Genomic DNA, 16,328 nt, shown 5'->3' on the forward strand with positions numbered 1-16,328 from the left:
CAGGCGTGGTGGCTACTTCATCTTAAGATAAAATATAGGCATGGTGCTTAAAATGGGCATAACTCAGTTAGTTTGAGATGTCGGAATGTAAGCTAGGCTTGTATAACCCACGTGAGTATGAGGTGAAAGGGAAGGCAGAACACTAGTACCTGCCATCTCTTTTTGTTTGCTTCCAGAGGTGCTTAAGTTGTAATTATCCGGGTGAAGGATGGACGGGGGACTGGGTAGGCAAGGGATTGTGGAATTTTATACTTCATACTTGGTAACTAATTTAGCTCTTTCATGCTTTCTTTTTACATGGCAAAACAAGGACTATTATGCAGGAGAACGGTCAAACATGAGCATATAATCTCTCAGCCTATAAAATTAAGAAAAGATAAGAAAATAAGCTAGGTTTCTTGGAATACTAATCAAAATTCAAATCCCCTTAACCCCTTACTGATCCTACATTAAGAAAAAAATGAACATAAACTCGAAAGAAGTAGTACCTTACTGAAAAAGGTGTGAGCATTGACCAACCTCGGAAGCAAGGGACCCATAATACGAAATGATATTCTTAATACTGCAACAGATGTCACAGGCCTAAGGTGCTTAATGATAAGATGAGTTCCCTCGAGCCATTCTTGTGGGAGATTACAGAAGAAAGCATGTAGTAGTGCGACAATATTACCTAAAAGACCAACGATTACATCAGTGGACTAAAATTCCATGAAACAAAAGACAATGTTGAGAAGGCATATAGCAGCTAATTATACCTAGAAGAAGAAAAAGAACACTGTTGAAAGAAAAACATGATGCAATAATATAGCTACCTCAAATGCAGTGTTATGAAACACAATCATTTTTCGCTTAAAATGACTGAAGTAAGGTGAGGGTTAATGTGCTTCAGTATGTCGACATAAGGTGGGTCCAATGATGGGATCACATTTTGTGCTCAATTGCAGGTCACTTGTGGCGAGAAGCGGAAGTTTTCTTCAAGCATTTCTTTTTTTTCATTGAGATGATTGTTCAAGGAACAACAACTTGAACAACTTTAGGGGTAATATTTAATGAAAGATTAGGAAGAGACTAAATTAAGGTCCCCCTAGAATGATGCTTAGTAATGGATTGAAGGAGTGTCAGTTACTCCCAAAACAATTAAAACCTATGCTTCTTAGATCTATCAAAATCCTTGTTGTGCCCGTGTCGAAACTACACGATTTGGGTGTGGCTATGGGATCCACACTCGATATGGTTAACCTAACTTGGGTGCTTTGACTACACCTAAGACCTTAGAAATATAGTTTGACTCGGCATTTGGTTTAATTGGATTTGTATTGTTAGGATAGTAATAGGTAATACAATCCTACTCAAAATAGAAATAGGAATAGTATGTAGTGTCCTACTTAGAAAAGGATTGTATTGCAGTATCCTAGCTGGAAAAGGTGTCTATTGTAGTGTCTATAAATAGGGTCTCTCTGTAATAATCTAGAAACGACAATTCAATAATATTCTTTTCCTATATTTCTTACATATATCATATATATATTCACATAAAATACTAGAGAACTTTGCTATTATATGGATAACTTATGAAAAAAATATGAAGTGTCCACACAGATTTTAATTATACTAGTGTTAATTTAATAAGTTCAATAAACTGTCAAATATATACTTATATATGTCGTAATATACAATAATTAATTTGTATCTTAACACCCATTACAGTAGTCCCGAATCCTAAAGACTACAAGGTTATTCCGAGCGAGAATCTTACAACCCAACATACGCTTGTCGTTGGATTTAGATGCCATGAGGAAGAGGAAGAAGAAGAAGGAAGAGGTTGCATGTAATCAGCCAAAGATTAGATGGGGAGGCCTTACTAGGGTTCGAGCTCAGGAGATTGGGACGAAGTTGGTGGCTAAGGGGCCTTGGGAGATAGCGAAACCGCTTATAGTAAGTGGGCTATAATAGATGGTTGTGTCAAGGAAGCAAGTAGAGAGGTATTAGGGGATCTTGAGGGGCAACTCTTGTGGGCATAATAGTGGGCATAAAGGGATTTTTGGTGGAATGGACATGTCCACGGAGAAGTTGGAGACCAAGAAGGTTGCGTACACAATACTAGTGGAAAGCTTACACGAGGAGAACAAGAGGAATAGGGAGAGGTATAGGACGACGTAGAAGGGAACAAACATGACAGCTGAAACGGAAGCTTATACTATATAAGAGAAGGAGATGAAAGCTATAGTGGAGAAATTATTTGTTTGCATCGAAGTTCATGGTCAAGGCCGACAATGCGGCCACTAGCTATTTCCAACCACAAGAAGCTCATAGTGAAGCAAGGTAGGTGGCAGGATATCTTGGTTGTATTTGATTATGTGTTGAGTACAAGCAAGGCAAGGATAACGTTGTGGTTGACACTTTGAATAGAAAGTCTGAGCTTGTTGTCATCACCATAGCCAGTTGTGACATTCGAGATGCTACTAGCTGCTCAAGGTAAGACAAAAAGCCTGGGTGGAAGATGAACAATTTCTCACCACAAGTTGTTCTTTTTCTTTTTAGGGGAAGGAGGGGAGGGGGAGGAGGCGCAACATGCCCAAGGTTGGAAAAATTAGGCAGTAAATCATGAAGAATGGCACGACAAATTGTAGGTCGAGCACCTGATATCTCAACTTTGCATAGGCTATTAGCTGGGAGCCTTAATTATCTCACTATTACTCGGCTTGATATCTCTTTTACAGTTCAACAAGTGAGCCAATTTATGCAGGATCCTAGCCATCTATATTTGGTGGGTGTCCGTCACATGATTCGATATCTCTTGGGAACAACTATTTGTGGATTTTTTATTTATTTTTTTTGAAATTGGTAAATTGTATTCATTCAGCATTAAGGCTATGCTGGCCACCTCCAAAAAATTTACAAAAAAGAAAAGAGAGATACTTACAAAGAGCCTATAAAATCCACTAGTTGGATTTCCTCTTCTATACTATGTTCTTTACACCAAAAACCTAGTGAAGTAATAATTTTCCACTTAATCTTCAAAATAGAGGATTCTTTTCCTTCAAAGATCCTCTAGTTCCTCTCCTTCCAAATGGTCCACCATATGCAGGCTGGGACTATCCTCCACCATCTTTTTTGGCTTTTGCTTCCTCCTCTTCTGATCCTACAGCTAAGCAAGTCTGCAGTATGTTAAGGCATGATCCAGTTGATTCCAGCAATGGAAGTGAACATAGCCCAAACTTGTGTCGTTACTTTGCAATGCATGAAAAGGTGTTTGTTGGTTTCTAGTGCCTCCTTGCAGAGGAGGCATCTAGATGCTATGATGGACCCCCTTTTTTGCAATGCCTCATGTGTCAAGCATGCTTTCCTAGCTACTTGCCAAGTGAAGCATTTCACTTTATTAGGAGCCATGCTCTTCCATATAGTATTCCAAGGTCCAGTTGACCTGCCTGCAGCAACACTCAGTTCCCTTTTGTATGCTCTGTTAATAGTGAAAATTCCATCATTGTGGTGCCTCCAAATAAGTTTGTATTAGTGCCCGGGAAGTTTCCTATTAGTTTTAGAAAATCTACTACCCATGGTATTTCCCAATCATTTAGGGGTCTTAGGTTCCACCCTTGAGGGGACCACATTTCTTGTATACTGCATCCAGTATTCAAGCTTATTGAGAACAGTCCGGGAAAAAGGGAGTGAATTGTGCCATGACCACTCTAGTCCTCTTCCCAAAAAAGTATCTTGTCTCCCCTACCAACTCTAACTTTAGTGTTTAGCTTAAGAGTCATCCATAGATTCCTCATAGATTTCCAAACCCCAACCCCGTATGTATTAGTCACTTTATTAGTGCATCACTGCCCCTCCGGACCATACTTATGAAGGTTAAACTCCCTCCACAAGGACTGATTTTCTTGAGTAAATCTCCATAGCCATTTGATAAGTAAACTCTTATTATGAAGCTTTAGGTTCCTCACTCCTAGACCTCCCAAACTCTTGCTTTGCTGAACTGCACTCCATTTTACCAGGTTGAAACTTTTCTCAATCTTGCTTCCTTGCCATAAGAAATCCCTCCTCAACTTGTCTAAGATTTCCACCACCTCACCGGGGATGGGAAATAAAGACATAACATATGTTGGCAGAGAATCTAGGACTTCATTGATCAAAATAACTCTACCTCCCAGGGAAAGGTATTGTGATTTCCAAAGAGCTAGTCTTTTTTCTGTTTTCTCTATTATTCCATCCCATATATTCACAACTTTGTGATTAGCACCCAATGGCATTCCCAAATAAATTGTGGGCAACTTCTCTATCCTGCACCTCAAAATATCTGCCAGAGACTGAATTTGTTGCACCTCTTTCACTGGAAAAATATTGCTTTTCCTCCAGTTAATTTTCAACCCAGAGCAAGCTTCAAAGATCACCAGTATCATCCTTAGGTAGCAAATTTGTTCTTGTTCAGCTTCACAGAAAACCACAGTGTCATCAGCATATAATAAGTGAGTCACCTCCATGGTTTCATTATTCCTATTCTTAATGCTAAAGCCTTTTATCCAGCTGTTTGTTGCAGCCCTTCTCATCAGATTGCCTAGCCCTTCCATAGCTATGATAAACAGGAAAGGGGACAAGGGATCCCCTTGTCTTAGACCGCTGGAAAAAAACCTGCAGGTTCTCCATTTATGTAGTTTTGATATAAAATTCTATCCACTTAATCCACCTTCTCCCGAATCCCATTTGCCTGAGAGTGTTCAACAAGAAACTCCAGTTCAGGTGGTCAAAGGACTTTTCAATATCTAATTTGCACAGAAGTCCAGGCACATCTCCTCTAATCCTGGTGTCAATGCATTCACTAGCAATAAGAGCAGCATCCATTATTTGTCTCCCTTTGATGAAAGCCATCTAGTGGTTGTTTACAACTCTGCTTATTACCTTCTTTAATCTCTCAGCCAACACCTTTGCTATGATTTTGTAGACCCCGGAGATTAGACTAGTGGGTCTGATATCTCTTAGATCATTTGCTCCAACCTACTTAGGAATCAAAGCTGCAAAGGTGGCATTGAAGCTCTTCTCAAACTTGTGGTGAGAGTGAAATCTGTGGAATGTCTGCAGGGGCGGAGGTACACTATCCTCAAAGTGTCCAATTGGACACCCTTCATTGGAAAATTACATCGTATATATAAGTAAAATTATACTTTAAATGGTTAAATAAGACATTTTGGACACCCTTAAGCACAGTAAAGTTTCTTAGCCCAGCGGTATCTTTGCCCAACGTGAAGTTTTATTAAGGGAAAATCACTTACATGTACCCTTTTTAAAAAATATTTACGTCATTTGTCAACATTATTCTTTTCACCATATATAATAATTTTGTTGAATGACAGTATTGCTAAAAGTTGCGAATGGTCGCACTTTTTGCTAAGTTTAAAGGAACAAAATTGTTTTAAGTATTGCTAAAAGTTGACAAAAATGGTAATAAATTAAAAGTATACTTAAAAGTGGTAATTATTAAATAAAAGACATTCACTTATGTAATTTTTCCTTTTATTAATGCGCGCACGCACGGGTTCGAATCCCAGTTGCTGCATTTGTTGTTACATTTTCAAAAAGCTCCTAATTAATTTCTAATTATAGTTAATAAATCAGTTATGTTTTTAATAATTCAAAATTAATATTATCTATTAAAAATCTTAATTAGAGACCTAATCATATTTAATAAATATGTTATTTTTTCAACAATTCAAAACTCATTATCTATTAGAATAATCTCAAATTAGAGACCTATAAATTAAAAATATAACAAAAAATAAAATAAAAGCATAGTAAACATTAAATTTTAATCACTTTTTCTTTTCACTAAAATTTTAAATAAAATTTAAAAGTAATTATTTAATTTAAATTTAATAAGCAAATTCTATTTTTTTCTATAAAGCTACTAAAGGTGAAAAAGGCTCTATATAGAATTTCTTTTTAGAAAAACTCATTTGATTTTACTCTTTATTTTTCATATCTTGTTGTTAATTCACCAAAGGTTGGTGAAATTTTGAAGTATAAAAGTGTTTCATTATAAACTTAATTTTCTCTTTCTCTTTTTTTCTTTTTCATTCACTTCCTATTAAATAAACATGAAAATTCAAGCTCAATTTTGTGTGGTTTGATTTTAAAAATTTTAGTATATTTTTTGGTTAAAAAAAAATAATTGTTAATGTTACATAGTTTGATTTCAAAATTTTAGTGCACCCATCGTCAAATTATTATTTTTTACCAATGCGATTCTTGGACACCCCTCGTGAAATTTCTGGCTACACCACTGAATGTCTGCATCAGTTCTTCCCTTATTGTTTCCCAGAAAGCTTGAAAGAAAGCCATGATATAGCCATCTGGTCCAGGTGCTTTTTCGCAGCACACATCTTTATCCCTGCTAGTACCTCTTTTTCCTCAAAAACTTTCTCAAGGTTGTTTCTTTCTTCTGTTGAAATGCCTTGTACTTCATGAAGATTCAAATAAGGTCTCCAATTTTCTAATTCTTTGTAGAGATCTTGATAAAAATCCACAATAGGGCCCTTGATAGCCACAGGATCACTAGATAGTTCTCCATTGATCAACAAGGAATCTATAGTGTTGAGTCTTTTATGTGCAGTGGCCATTGTGTTTTTATCACCACATTTTATCCACTGGACTCTGGATCTTTGCCTCCAAAAAATTTCTTCATTCCTGGCCACTTCATCATATTCCATGGCTAAATGAGCCTTTACCAACTGCTCATCATCATTTAAGAGTCTGCTTTCTTGCAAGGTCTCCAAGCTCCCTATTTGATCTAGGATGTGGTTTTTTCTTGCCTTCCAGTTCACCTTGTGCTCTTTGCTCCATTCTTTGAGTTTAGCCTTTAACATGCTTAATTTTGTTGCCAGAATATAGTCAGGGGTACCAGATATGATAAAAGAACACCACCATTCTTGAACTTTTTCTTTGAAACCTTCCACATTAAGCCACCACTTTTCGAACTTAAAGTAAGGCTTCTTGAAATTACCATCTCCACAAGTCAAAAGAATGGGGTTGTGGTCAGACCCAAGGCTAGGAAGAGAGCTTTGCCTAATCTGAGTGAACATTTCATCCCAAGGAAAAGAATACAAAAACCTGTCTATTCTAGAAGCATTCCTGTAATTTTCCCCTCCTCTCCAAGTATAAATCTCCCGAAAAGAGGAGGGTCTATGAGTTCCAGCTCGTTAGTGCAGCTGGAAAAATCGGACATTGCTCCAGATAGGTTAACACAATTAGTTTTCTCAAATGGAAATCTTATTGTGTTGAAATCTCCACAAACCACCCAAGGCCCTTCACACAAACTCCTCATTGCTCCTAGTTCTTCCCATAAATCTCTTCTTTCATTCCTATCACAAGATGCATAGACAACTGTGATAAACCAGTCTAAATCTTGATTAATCCCACACAATTTGCAAGTAATCATCTGGCTGCCACTCTCTACTTCCTCCCCCCTCCAAGCCCTTTTGTCCCACATGATAATGATTCCTCCCTTAGTCCCTAAAGCTTTCCATCCATACTCCCCCCATCCATCTATTCCCACCCAATTGTTGAATATAGCTTCCCACTGTCCCATTTAGTTTTGTCTCAACCAAGACTATAATGTCTGCTCCCTCCTGTTGGATTCTGCTCCTTACCAGATTTCTTTTCTCCTCCCTATTTAACCCCCTAACATTCCATGCTAGAATTTTCAGCTTCATAATAACTGAATGGATTGTTTCCTCCCTCTGCTTCGTGAGTCGCTCCTTGATTATGCATCCTTAAACTTTATATCAAAGAAAAGGTTTTTGAGATCTTTTGGGATCATCTGCTTGTCGTAATTTTTTGTTGAGAGTTCAGTTGTTGGAGCTTCCTTTTCTCTCCTTTGATCAATTTTGAGGAACATTGTTGTGGCCTCTTCTATACACCCCTTGAAAGCAACCCCAAATTCTTGACTTAATCTGAGGATATCTTTTTGAACCCATAAATTCGCTTTTTCCCCTACTGCTTTGCTACACCCAGAGGCATCAGAACAAATTGGGGTAGGATCCCCCAAGAGAGTTATTTGCTTCATTGTGCCTTGGTCTTCTACCTCTTCTTCGTTGCCTTCTTCCCCCCTTATGGTTAAATTTGCCCCTCCTGCATGTAGTTGAAGTTTTGCTCCCAGGATCTCAATTTCCTGCTGGTCGAGCAATTTCTCAACTTCAGAGATAATGCTTTGATCGACTAAGGTTAAAGAGTTGTCTTGCGTTTCTGTGATGTTGGGCCATAAATTAACTTTATCCAGAAAAGGCTCTATATTAATTGAGTTAAGAGCAGGCCCACAGGTACTGGAGTACCCATCTGAGTTGTGCTGATATATTTTATTAGAGGGCTCCACTGGCGGCTTCTTTTTGGGGTTAAAATTTTGAGAATCCAAAACTTGGGCTGCCCCAGGGGGACCATAATTACGAAATTGCCCTGGCCCAGTACAATCCGTAGGATTACAACCCACATTAAAAGACTCCATAGGTGGCCAGCTCACATTTGTTGTGTCCACGTGATTTTGGTTCAAACTGGATCCCACAATATTGCCTATAAGAGGCTCTTTATCTAACAGCTCTTTCCCTTCCCTCTATAACCCTAAAGTACGATAGGTCAGCAATACCTTTCCGGAGTCGCTCGACTTGTCCCTTTCACTTTCCCTTTCTAGCCTAGGGCTGATGTCTCGACTGTTGCGCTGGTTCTCCTCCAACTTACAAAACCTTGCCGGAGCTTCGACCCACACTGGAAGTGAAAAGATTAGGTCTCCGTTTGAGATTTCAACTTCTCTTGGGATGTTTTCAATGGGGCCTTGCACTTTTAAACGCGCCCATCGAAGATGATTTTTAAACGAGGTTTCTTCTTCTGTTTCTATCGAGCCCCCGCACTTATCTCCTATTTCTTTAATGATTTTGGCCGACCAGAGTTGCAAAGGAAGGCCGAGGATTCTAACCCAAACCAACCAAACTTGTGATGCGTTGGGAAAGCACCCACTGTTGGAGACCACCAATCTAACACTAGTTGCTTGCCCTGCCTCTTCCAGTTGCCAAGAACAATATGTTCTGCATCCTCTCTTGACAGAAACTGTATGCCATTCATATCAAAGATTTGGAAGTTGAAAACTCCTTTCCAAACCTGTTGAGCCCACCTTCTTACTTCACTCCTCGTTGGGATATCATCACACTCGGGAAAACTCCCTATTAAGCATTTGTTTAGGAGGTCCTTCTCATCATGGCTTGTAGAGGCTTTCAGAATCTTCTGCTCGTTTAAAATGGTTGGCTCCTGAGCAGTCCACCTATTCTTTTGGAGAGCTTCCTTATAACTATCTTCACCCCTCAAAAATTGATGTTTCAAGTCCCCAGGCACTGGAGCATAACCATGCTTTAAAGACCCCCTATTAACGAAGCTTTCAATGCGATTTACAATACCCAACCACTCCTCATTGGCATTGTTCTCAGGAATAATAATGATTGATCTGGAATAGCCATTTACTGTGATAACTGACAGGAATCTACCGAACTTGTTAAACTTTAAAGAGCAAAAGATGTTAATAGAAACATCCCTGACTTTCCATGTCTTGAAAGTCCTCCCCCTTACTTCTGATGCGTCCTTCATTTTTCTGCATAACCACCAAAGAGCTCCACTGCTCAGTGTCATTCTCCTCATATACAATCTGGCACTCTCCACCCATTCAAACCAGGTCTCGGATGACGATTTAGTTTCTGAAATGTCATAAGACTTCCCTCCAGATCTGAAATAAATACGATTTTCCATAGACTGGAAAAAAGGCTTTCAAAAAAAAATGGTTGAAAAAGAGATTGCGGTGGTTGAAGACCACCATTTGTGGATTATTCTTTCCTAGTGGTTCTTTATTCAGCTTAATGCATTTAGTGATTCTGATTGGGCTGCATGTCCTGATACTCATAGTTTTGTCGCAGGTGCATGTTTCTTGGAGATTCCTTGATATCTTGGAAGAGCAAGAAGCAAGACCATGTTTCAAAATCTTCAACAGAATCTGAATACAATGTCTAGTGCTTGCTCAGAGATTGTATGTTTTCGTGATTTACTTGCAGAAATTAGATTTCCTCATATGACTCCTCTCCATGCTAACAACACAAGTTGCCATTCAGATTGCTACCAATCCGGTGATCATAAAAGGACCAAACACATAGAAGTGGATTGTCATTACTCTTTCACATGTATCCAGTGATCTTCAAATAGCTGATGTGTTTACAAAATCTATGGCACGACAACGTCATCAGTTTCTGGTAGGCAAATCGCTGCTTTTTGATTCACCGGCATCAATTTGAAGGGGAATGTTAGCATGTTGAACATATTCTAATAGTTGTACATATCTATGTAATAGCTCTAAATATTTATGTAATTATGGTGTCAATATTTTTCCATATGTAGGAGATATCAGGGATTAATGTAGCATATTTTCAGAGATATTATAATTAGCAATAGCAGATATTTAGGGGTGTAAATAACAATTTTTTTACAGATGTAAATCAGAATTCTTTCTATTTAATGGAAGAAGTCACCATTTGAGGGTACTCATTCAGCAAACTTGACAACTACAACCTTTATTGGTAAGAAATTTTAATAATTGTAAAAACTTGTGAACAAGACAAGATTAAAATGCCACTTCATTAAATTAATTATGCAAAATAAAAATATAACAAAAATTATGTTTCTTTAATTAAGTGTATTACTCTTACATGAGTTTGTGCCCGGGCTTAGCACGGGCCTCATGCAACTAGTAATACCTATTAGTGGATAAATTTGGCTGGCTTTCTGCGAAGAGCATGGGGTCATGTAGTGAGTGAATTTTCGTGGACCAGAAAATAGGAAGGGGGCAGGGTGTCGTGGTCATGTGCTGACTTTTGTGCTCCTTATATCCCCCTTTCTCTGCCTAAACTCAACTCCTCAGAATGTTTCTACACCCAAGATGACGATGTTCTCTCGAACTTCCTGATATAGTGTTGGCACAAGCTTTTTAGAAGTATAGCAACCTAATTGGTTTGCCTCTAAATTTTTCCAACTACACAACAATTCTATTCACTCAACTCTTACAGCATCATGGGCAATCTTGATAGATTTTCCACTGAAAAATCAGAAACTGGATTATTTACAAATGGACAGAGGATATGATTATCTTTGTTTCCTGACATTCTACTAGTAAGCAGATGGTTTAGTTTGAATAACTTGAACATGTTTTCTCTGGTGAAAGCAGTAGGAGGATGAACAGGAGATCGAAGAGAATCAGCAAGGGGAAGGTTGGAGGAGGAAGTGGCATCTCATCAAGTTTTGCTACTCCTTTTCTTTTACTTTTTTATTTTTATAATCACAATTCTGTTATTAGAAACATTTTCCACTGGTTTCCGTTAACTTCAAGTAGTAAAAATGTCTGTATTGTTCTATTAAAGTCTACATATGTGTAGTTAAATAATATGGAACTAAAACCGGTATAACACATTACTTCAGAGACCCAGATCATTATTTTTACTTACTTTTTTTCACCTAGAATTTTTGGATTCTCATGATCAGCATACCAATCAATAGAGGTCAATCGATAGAGACAAAGGGAGTGGGCAAACAAACAAGTAAAGCTATCCCAGATTGGTTAAGAAAGCATACCAATGGCTGTTGAGGTATTATCCTGTGCAGCCCAGGTGGGGTCTAGTAGAGCATAGCTAACAGCCGATTCTAATTCACCCATAGACCTTTTAGCATCAGTAAGCCACCAACTTTCTTTTATTATGCGTGCAGCTTCAACATATAGCTGCACATGAAATTCTGGAGGAAGTTGTGCCAAAAGAAGACCGCATGCTTGGATTAACAAGCAAGACAGCTGCTGGCAAGTATAACCACTACGTGAAACAAAATTAGAAGTATTCATTCCTGAAACTGATGGAGTCGTCCTAGTTGCACCCAAAGAATCAGTACTTCCCCCTGAAGGAGAAGTAGGCAAAATAGAGCCTTGTCCAGAACTACCAGGAGCTCCATGCAGCCCATTGCTGGATTGGACAAGGGTTGGTTGTATGTGAACAACAATTTGAACTAGAGATGAGACAATCTGTGATGGCGAAACAGGAAGAGAAAGTAATTCTATGACAGCTGTTTCAAGAGTAAGCTGGGTGGATGTCCCAGGGTCTTGCATCTGATAATAAGGTTTCTGCCCGTCAAAGAATTAGTTGGCCCAGATTGTGATGTTGCTGGGATCTTTCCATGGGGAGCACGGGTAGAATTATTTGCAAAATCTCCCATCGCTGCACATTTGGAGCTATTATTTAAAGCAGGAATAACATGATTCACCAGTCCTAACAAAAGAGTAGCAAAGTAGTCCAATGGTGGGCACATGGCTGCATTTGATGAGTTGATATGTTGCGGGAATGACTCTGAAAATGGTATCTGCATAGAAAAAAATAAAAAGAGAATGATTCAATAATTACTAAAAGAGAAGGGAAAACAAACTAGCAAGTTACGGAGCATCAACCACCATCACCTTTTTAATATCTAAGACATTCAGTATACGGAGTATTAGCTTTCCAGGAAGATGACCATAGAAATAAGAAAGTATATCACGAACAAACGTAAAGTTCAGAGGATAGTAATGAAGGAAGGGTGAATAAACTTGAAGAACTCTATCAGCCGCATCCATAGCGTCATTTTCAATGAGTCTATATATGATAAGGGGGATGATTGGAAGCAGGCGTGCAGCAATATCATCAAAAAATGTTGGATACCTGAAACCACAAGCAAATCAAGTATAAGTTGGAGTTTTAATAACAGGTTTCTTTTACAGTTTGAGCACCAATTAGAATTGTTAATTTCTATTTTCCTAGAATAGAAATTGTAACCACTACTGTTGGCTGCTTTCTTTACTCATCTGATAATTTTAATACGAAAGATAACCTGCATATCTATGACTACTAGAAAAGGGGAAGTTCGTGCTCTGCACAGGCCCGAATCACCATTAGCTGAATTTCGTAGTTTCCATTGCAGTATTTTATATTTTTAAAATACAGTAATATTTACATTTTTCTTCTCTACTAACTATATTAACAGTCAAGCATTAGAAATCAAATGTCACTTATAATAAAAAGAACAAGAAATAATATAATCAAATGTATTAGTGCTTAGTTAAAATATGGGAGAATTTTGAGCAATAAAACAAATGGTTTTAATTTAAAGCATCATAGATATCTTCTAATCCCTCTGACTCATCACCACATAAGAAATTCACTTATTCCTAAAACGGTAAATATGTTCTAAATTACCCTTGATAAAATCATACCCATTTAATATGATTTTTTCATTATGTCAAAATTTACTTATCTAAATAAGGGTATTTTAAAAAAATGAAAATAATGTATTCTTGATTATGTAACAAAACTGTGAGAAATATAAGAAAATAATATTATTGAATTGTTGTTGTGTCTACATTATTACATTGAGACCCTATTTATAGACACTAGAATACAATCATTTACCAAGTAGGATACTATTTACTATTCCTATTCCTATTCTAAATAGGATTTGTATAAACCTATTCCTATTCTAATAGGATTGTATAAACCTATTCATATTCTAACACTCCCCCTCAAGCTAGTGCATACGATTCATGTACCTAGCTTGTTACATAGGTTATTAATACGAGGACCAATGAGGAGCTTGGTGAGATATCTGCAAGTTGATCAGTCAACTTCACAAAATTGACAGTCAATCTCAATGTGCTTGTCTTCTCATTAAATACTGGATTTGATGCATAATGCCGATAAAACACAGAGTGATTTATAGTGTTGAACTTCCCAAACCAAACTTGCAAAGACTATTTCAGACCATAGAGTGACTCACATAATCGACATACAAGGCAACTAAACTCCCCCAGAGCAACAAAGTGCTCAAAATCTAGTATTAAGTATATGGATCATGTTGGAATTAGATGAGTCGATATTAAACAAGTCACCAAAAAATTGGTCGGAACATGTTCATACACAGAGTATTAGATTTGATGGCTAAAAGTAGTCACAATCTAACAAATAATATTATTGGGTAAGGTCGGAATGATGTCACGACCCAACTAGAAAATAGAAATTGTATAGGATAGTTCGAATTGATGGAACGACCCCATTGAAAAGGAGAAATAATATGATAGGATCGGAATGATGGCATGACCCTGCTAAAAAAGAAAAAATTATACAGGTAGGGTTGGAATGATGGCACAACCCTACGCAAATCAGATTTGAGGAGTCACCGGAAAGACGAATAGAACTATGCAAATCAAATCTGAGGAGTCACTGAAAAGACACATGATGCTATGCAACTCAGATATGAGAAAGTAGTTCGGAAAAATCCACGGTACTACACAAATTAAATATGAAAAGTAGTCCGGAGAGATGCACGGTGCTACGCAAATAAGATATGCAAAAAAAGGTAGTCACCGGAAGGATGACAATGTGCTACACAAATTAAATATGAAAAGCAGTCACCAGAAAGATGGCGCGGTGCTACGCAAACCAAATATGAAAAAAGTAGTCATTGGAAAGATCGCACGGTGCTACACAAATTAAATATGAAAAAATAGTCACCGGAATGATGGCACAGTGCTACACAAATTAAATATGAAAAAGTAGTCATCGGAATAATGGCATGGTGCTACACAAATTAGATATAGGAAAGTAGTCACCGGAATGATGGCACGGTGCTACACAAATTAGATATGAAAAATAGTCACCAGAAAGATACACGGTGACCCAACTTTTGCTAACATAATCATTGGCCGGACGGGCAACATATATGGGTAATAGCCACCCGCCGGCAGCGAAAGCTCTTTGATTTTCTACCAAGATCGTAGAGGCTCTGATACCATGTAGAAATCTCACGTTTAGGATTAGAGAAATCAAGGATTGTATTGATGAAAATAATATTGGGTTACAAGCTCCTTATATAGGAGAGAATTGTAGAGTCCTAAGTTAACTATACTTAGAGTCCTACTACAATACCTATTACTACTACTACTATAATAATAATAATAATAATAATAATAATAATAATGCAATTATAAATAATCTAACCCTAGTCGTAATATAATCCTAATCATAATATAATTCTAGTCATAATATAATCCTAATTAATATAAGTAGTCTAATCCTGCGACTCTAATTCTAGAGCAGTGTTGTAAACTCGTCAGTCAGCTTCGTTGGACCTGTTCCTTTGACATGTTCCAATCGTCAGCTTTCTTCTTCATCAACACTTGCTACAGACACATTAGTCATAGCTTCCTTTGACATGTTCCAATCGTCAGCTTTCTTCTTCTTCAACACTTCCCCTCAAGCTAGTGAGTAGAGGAACGGTTACTCCTAGCTTGATTCGAATACGCAGCAAAAAAAACTTTGAATACCTAGCAAAAACTTATTTTTGTCAATGCTTCGGGAAGAATGTGATGTCTGTTTCTCTGGAGTTGATGTTGTTGTTTCTTCTTCCCCTGCCTTCTTGGGCAGAGAATACCATGTTATGGTTTTGTTGTGACACCTTTTCTTCATCTTCCCTTATGTCAAAACTCGTGAGAGTATAAACAAATTGATTAAGGGTGGAATATGGTGTCTTACCTAATATGACAAATGTCTTGTATTTGAGACCTAAACCTCTAGCCAAATTAATTATTTTTGTTGCTTGAATATAAGCTTTTTTCAAGCATTCCCACATCTCCTTGGCAGTTGAGCAGCCCACAATTAGATGCATGCTTTTTTTCGGTCAAGGTGCTTGAAATCCAACTTCTTAGCAACACATCTTTCTCCTTTCAATCATCAATGGTGCCACTATCTTTTGCATCCTTCCTAACCGCTACAACTTCCCTAGCAGTCTGTCCAGTGGAACAACTACTTTTATTTGGTTAATAGATGAGATACGTTAGTTTCATCACCTGAATCAATTGGGATATTTGTGTCCTCTTTATGAGGTAGTTTGCTTGCTTAAGTTTAATGGAGCAAGCGACAATGATTTGGTGAAGAGAGGAGGTTGACATGGTTTTGGTAGAAGGGGTTGTTGCAACGTGTGGTTTTTTTTTTTTTTTGATCAATACTCAGAGAGTGGAAGAGCTCTTATGCTCCCAAAAGCTAGCTCAAAGGGAGGAGGATTGCCCAAGCCTTATAAAGAGTCCACCCATCTCATTAACCACCGATGTGGGACTTTTTTGTCATTCTTTAACACCCCACCTCACGCCCAGTGCTTAGCATCTGGTGCGTGGGCAATTTTGATTTTGGGGGCCCCAACATCCGGTGAGACGGGCCCTGCTTTGATACCATGTGAGAAATATA

General features: G+C 37.8%; 2 protein-coding genes across 5 annotated transcripts in view; one reads left to right on the forward strand and one right to left on the reverse strand.

Moving 5' to 3' along the window:
* LOC125827363 (tubulin beta-2 chain) overlaps window positions 1–16,328 on the forward strand; it is a 461,890-nt gene that overhangs the window by 235,091 nt on the left and 210,471 nt on the right. The window lies entirely within an intron of this gene.
* Window positions 1–16,328, reverse strand: part of LOC125827425 (mediator of RNA polymerase II transcription subunit 23) — a 73,481-nt gene that overhangs the window by 4,287 nt on the left and 52,866 nt on the right. The window contains 4 exon segments of the mRNA XM_049506738.1: window positions 489–670; window positions 11,647–12,198; window positions 12,201–12,420; window positions 12,515–12,755. Coding sequence (XP_049362695.1) covers window positions 489–670; window positions 11,647–12,198; window positions 12,201–12,420; window positions 12,515–12,755 — 1,195 coding nt within the window.

Source organism: Solanum verrucosum, unplaced genomic scaffold (genome assembly GCF_900185275.1).
Source record: "Solanum verrucosum unplaced genomic scaffold, falcon-dt-bn FXZP01000138.1, whole genome shotgun sequence".
NCBI classification, from domain to species: Eukaryota; Viridiplantae; Streptophyta; class Magnoliopsida; order Solanales; family Solanaceae; genus Solanum; species Solanum verrucosum.